Consider the following 6,000-nt stretch of genomic DNA (forward strand, 5'->3'; position numbering starts at 1 on the left):
TTTCTTACGATTTTTTCAAGAATTGCACTTAATACAGGGTTTCCGTGGGGCATTAAAAAGCATTAAAAGTCATTAAATTGATTTTGAGAAAATTAAGGCCTTAAATGGCATTAAAAAGCATTAAATTGTTTTATACAGGCATTAAAACTTTAGATAGTGTTGAAGAAACAAATATTACCAATTTATCTTGAATGTAGCCTGTATAGTTAATAACTTTGATTCACTGTCGCGAAGTATGATAAACACGGAAGCAGTTTGGTATAATTGTGTGACTTTTTAAGAGCGGCCAGTTTTAAGAGTTAAGAGTTCAAAGTTTCTGAAATTTTTCTGTTCAGAATTGATATTTGAAATTTTGAACTCTGCAAATAAACGCTGACATTTTAAGCTGTCTCCTGATCCATTTCTAATTATGTTCAGCAGAGTAATGTATGTTCATTGTTGCCTCATTGTAAGACCGCATGAAAAAAATGCATTATAATATTCACACATTCATACACAGTTGGTTAAGTTATTGGTTGCGTATGGCATTAAAAATGTTAGAAATGGCATTAAAAAGGGCATTAAAAGGCATTAAATAAGATTTGAAAATCCTGCAGAAACCCTGTAATAACATTCTTACGAACTTCTTAGAATTTATCTTAAGAAGTTCTCAAATATGTTCTTAAGAACATCGTAATTTTTTTCTTAAGAAAAAAAAATGATACATCTACCTGAGTGAATACATGGCTGAAAACGCATTTAAAAACGTCTTTTTGTGGTTTCTGCAGATTATCCTAGTGAAAATAGTTTTATTCACTTTTGTGTTGTTTTTGTTCCCTCGTCCGAATGAACGCTTCCGGTATGTGTGTGAGCTGCTACAGCAAACACGTCCTGCGCATTCATACGCGCTAAATACGGCCGTATTTATCGGCCAGGTAAAATAAAAAATGTTTAATTAAATCTCCCTATCTGACTTGATTTTGTAGAGTTGCTACTAAGTTTTGATGTCGGCAAAAAGTAGGGTCATACACAGGCTAATCATGACCGACCATTGTTTACATTATCAGCCATTGCTGTCACTTCAGCGAACTCGTGCTCATCTCTATTAACAGTCCTAATATGTATTATATGTAGCTAGTAGTGTTGCAATGCTTACATTTAACAGTTAATTTGAAATAAACCAATAAATTAATTAAATCTTACTATTTGGGATTTAAGACAAGTCTCTGGCTATCCTAACTTTAAGAAGTTATTTACGATGGTTTTTAAGAAGATTCTTTTCAAGAATTTGAATTTTCTTCATTTTTGTCTTAAGAATATTCTTATCTTTTTACTTAAGATTGTTCGTAAGACGATTTTTTGGGGAATACAAAATATTCGTAACTTTTTTCTTATTTTAAAAAATAAAGAAGAAAATGGCAGTTAAGAAAAAAAAAAATTCTTAAGAATGTTTGGTGAATCCGGCCCCAGTATCTGTATGAATCGTGTTATTGGATGCTGTTGTTCACAGGTGTGTTTATGCCGGTGGGTTTGGTGCTTCAGCCCTGGATGGGCTCTGCTGCGATGGCTGCCTCCTCCGTGTCTGTAGTGCTGTCCTCCCTCTTACTCAAATGGTATTTGCACATGCTTTACAGGGTTTCCGCGGGGTCTTAAAAAGTCTAAAATTTAAAAATCTAAATTTTAGGCCTTAAAAAGTCTTAAATTCGCTGTTCTAGGTCTTAAGTAATTTTACACAGGTCTTATTTTTCCGATGTCCATGTAACGCTACCTCTAATGCTCATTTAAATTCTCTTTTTGTTGTTTCCGTGGTGTTGTAGTTCTTTATTTCACTATTCCAAATATAATTTGCTGAATTTAAACTACAAATGAGACCAGCATGCAATAGCCAATCAGCTTTCTGTTATTGGCGCGAGTCTCTCTCGGATTGTACCGCAGAAGTCACATGGATTTAACTTTTTAGCTATGGGGAAGTGCAAGTTTAGCGATACTGGGCTTGGAAAAACTGAATATAGGGCTTGGCTAAGGCCAGTTGCTAACAACTGTAGATTTTTTTCTCCCTCTGTGGAAGTTACAGCGTCTTCAGACAGAATCGCAGTATTTATATAACATTTCTAATTTATATATTTATAAATCAATAAATGTATTTAAAACATTAATCTCACTTTTAATTTTGCGGTGTAAATTATGTAATCTCACTGCTAACAGCCATTTAGAATTTATTGATAAATTCATAAAATAAATTTCAAAGGTACGCATACATTTCAAAAGTAAAAAAAAAAAATCGCTTCAGAATTTTTTTTTTTACATCAGATATTTCTAGTGGTACTTTTATGGGGATATTTTGTGTGGAATAGTATCTGCTGATATGGAAAGTTCACTGTATATCGTAGTAATAAATTTAATTTATGACAGCCATGAAATTTTGTTTACTTTTTACATTAAACACATTAAATATCACACATATGCATGTAATATAATATCTATTTCCATTACAGGTTTAGGTCTTAAATTTCATATAAGGTGGTATTAAAAAGGTCTTAAAAAGTCTTAAATTTCACTTGTTCATATCTGCAGGAACCCTGCTTTAGTAACACAGTTCATTATTTTGGTGTCAGCAGGCTTTTTAAGCATTTGCTTGATGATGGGATAATGACCCTCATTTCCTGTTTCTGCAGTTACACCAAACCCAGCGCTGAGAAACTGGAAAAACGACTGGGCGAGGTGAGAAAACACGGCAGTCTGTCGGACGTCAGCGTTCACATCGGCATGGGAGACCTGCGGCGGCCCTCGCCCAAACTCAGCCTGCTGGACCGCATCGTCAACTACAGCCGGGTCTCCATCAACTCGCTGCGCTCCGACAAGCACTCCATGAACAGCATGGCCCTCAGCGAACCCGACAAACACTCGCTGCTGGTGGCAGACGCTCACTGCGAGGAGGAGTTCGTCTGAGCGGCTCCGCCGGCTCGCTTTACCTCAGTGCCGGTGGACGAGGGGCATCCAAGTCAAAACCCAAAATTCAATGGCCTCATGGGAGGATCCTCACTGTGATGCTGCATGGATCAGCTGACGCAGCTTTGGTCGTCTGGCCGTTCGTTTCACTAAAGGCTTTCAGAGGCTCTCCGTTTACATTCCGAGTATTCTTAGTGGCCAATTTAAAGGGATAGTTGACTCAAAAATCACTGTTCTGTCATTTAGTCACACTCAAGTGAGTTTCGTTCTTCTGTTTTGTGATGTGTTCACAGAGTTGTGAGTTTATATCTCAATTCTGAGAAAAATTGCAAGTTTATGACACGGTTGAGTTTATATCATGCCATTCTGACTTTATAACTCGCAATTGTGAGTTTATATCTCAATTCTGAGAAAAATGTAAGACTTGCGAGTTTATATGACGTAATTGCGACTTTATTTCTCAGAATTGCGAGTTTATATCATGCAATTCTCACTTTAACTCGCAACTGCAACTTTATTTCTTAGAATTGCAAGTTTATATGACACAATTCTCACTTTATAACTCGCAATTGTGAGTTTATATCTCAATTTTGAAAAAAATGTAAGAATTGCGAGTTTATGTGACACAATTGCAACTTTATTTCTCAGAATTGCGAGTTTATATCGTGCAATTCTGTTTATATCACAAAGTTGCGACTTTATTTATTAGAATTGGAAGTTTATATGACTCATTTCTGACTTTATAACTCGCAATTGTGAGTTTATAACTCAATTCTGAGAAAAATGTAAGACTTGCGAGTTTATATGTCAGAATTGCGAGTTTATATCATGCAATTTTCACTTTAACTCGCAACTGCAACTTTATTTCTTAGAATTGCAAGTTTATATGACACTATTCTCACTTTATACCTTGCAATTGTGAGTTTATATCTCAATTTTAAGAAAAATGTAAGAATTGCGAGTTTATATGACACAATTGCAACTTTATTTCTCAGAATTGCGAGTTTATATCGTGCAATTCTGACTTTATAACTCGCAATTGTGTTTATATCACAAAGTTGCGACTTAATTTCTTAGAATTGGAAGTTTATATGACTCATTTCTGACTTTATAACTCGCAATTGTGAGTTTATATCTCAATTCTGAGAAAAATGTAAGAATTGCAAGTTTTTATCACTCTATTGCGACTTTATTTCTCAGAATTGCGAGTTTATATCGTGCAATTCTGACTTTATAACTCGCAATTGTGTTTATATCACAAAGTTGCGACTTTATTTCTTAGAATTGGAAGTTTATATGATTCAATTCTGACTTTATAACTCGCAATTGTGAGTTTATAACTCAATTCTGAGAAAAATGTAAGTTTTTATGACTCTATTGCGACTTTATTTCTCAGAATTGCGAGTTTATATCACGTAATTCTGAATTTATAATTTGCAATTGTGAGTTTATATCTCAATTCTGAGAAAAATGTAAGAATTGCAAGTTTTTATCACTCTATTGCGACTTTATTTCTCAGAATTGCGAGTTTATATCGTGCAATTCTGACTTTATAACTCGCAATTGTGTTTATATCACAAAGTTGCGACTTTATTTCTTAGAATTGGAAGTTTATATGATTCAATTCTGACTTTATAACTCGCAATTGTGAGTTTATAACTCAATTCTGAGAAAAATGTAAGTTTTTATGACTCTATTGCGACTTTATTTCTCAGAATTGCGAGTTTATATCACGTAATTCTGAATTTATAATTTGCAATTGTACGTTTATATCTCAATTCTGCGAACAATTTAAGAATTGCACAATTGCTACATTCAAGAGTTTCTTTCTTCTGTTGAAGAAAGGTAGAGGTTTGAAACAACTTGAGGGTGAATGAATGACAGGATTTTCATTTTTGGGTGCACTGTTTCTTTAAGGATGACAATCCAGGTAAGGAAAATCGACTACAAAAAAAAAAAAAGATCTGAAATCAGTTTTATTTTTGTGAAAACAGCAATTTAAAAGTGATTTATTGTGTTTTATGATTAAGTGAATATTTATTGCGTCATTTATTTATAGTATGTTATATACTTTATGGGACATGAAGGAATGTGACAATTTCTTTTAAAGGTGAACAAATGAACTCTATGTTTTCATATTCTTGTCTTGTGTGCTGAGATGCAGTACATTCCAAAGAAAACAGCGTTGTCTCAGAAGGACAAGGTCGTGTGTGATCACAACTTAGTAACCAAGAAAACGCTAAAGCATTATAAGTGTCTTTAAGATTCCGTATATTCGTTTTATCCTTCAGCAACTGTTTGTAACATTTGAGCTGCCTTTGCCATGTTTAAATGTGCATTAGCTCATCAACCTAGCTTTTAAATGTAGTTTTTTTGTTTGTTTGTTTTTTTATCTTCACTTGATTTGAAAAGCCAGTGGTTTATGTGAAAGTGTGACTGAGCGCAGCGCATTTGTACACAGCCGTTTGTGCATTAATGCACTGATACATAATACAGATACAGAAATATTGTCACAACATGACCTGAATCAGGTTACTGAAACAATTGACTAATACTGACATTCTGAAATATTATTTTGAAAATCATCCAAAAAACAAATAGTCCAGGGGAAGTTTTGTTACTGTTATTCAAGGTCAATTAAGCGATGCAGTCTTCAAACCAAACAAGTGCACTCCTTAGAAAACAATGATTAGTTTGCTTGGTTTTTGCCAAATGTGCTTAAGTTGGAATGACATCCTGAAATTGTGTTTTATGCACTTGATTGTTTTACTAAATGTGTCTGGGACAATTCTTATTGTAGTTTTGCATCATATTCTTTCAATAAACAATCAGTTTTCAATAAGCCAACATGTATTTGTTTCAGTGTAAGAGGATTGGTGATTGTTGCACTCGCCTGGTAATTTTGTATTTGTTGCATTAGCGACATTTCAGTAAAATTTTGCATGCAAAAAAGATGCATGAAGCACAGCTCACTATGGAAGCCGTTTCTGCCACCGAGCAAAAATAAAAAAGGTAATTGTGACTCTTATCTCGCAATTATTTTTTTCTCACAATTCTGACTGTTTTTTTTTT

General features: G+C 34.1%; 1 protein-coding gene across 1 annotated transcript in view; it reads left to right on the forward strand.

Annotated features, from left to right (window-relative positions):
• atp7a (ATPase copper transporting alpha) overlaps positions 1 to 5,775 on the forward strand; it is a 52,912-nt gene extending 47,137 nt beyond the window's left edge. Inside the window, exons 22-23 of the mRNA XM_073820051.1 lie at positions 1,490 to 1,592; positions 2,655 to 5,775. Of these exons, the coding sequence (XP_073676152.1) occupies positions 1,490 to 1,592; positions 2,655 to 2,928 (377 nt within the window). The 3' untranslated portion in view covers positions 2,929 to 5,775. The remainder of the gene's footprint in view (positions 1 to 1,489; positions 1,593 to 2,654) is intronic.
• Positions 5,776 to 6,000: the final 225 nt, after the last annotated feature.

Source organism: Garra rufa, chromosome 16, assembly GCF_049309525.1.
Source record: "Garra rufa chromosome 16, GarRuf1.0, whole genome shotgun sequence".
Lineage (NCBI taxonomy): Eukaryota > Metazoa > Chordata > Actinopteri > Cypriniformes > Cyprinidae > Garra > Garra rufa.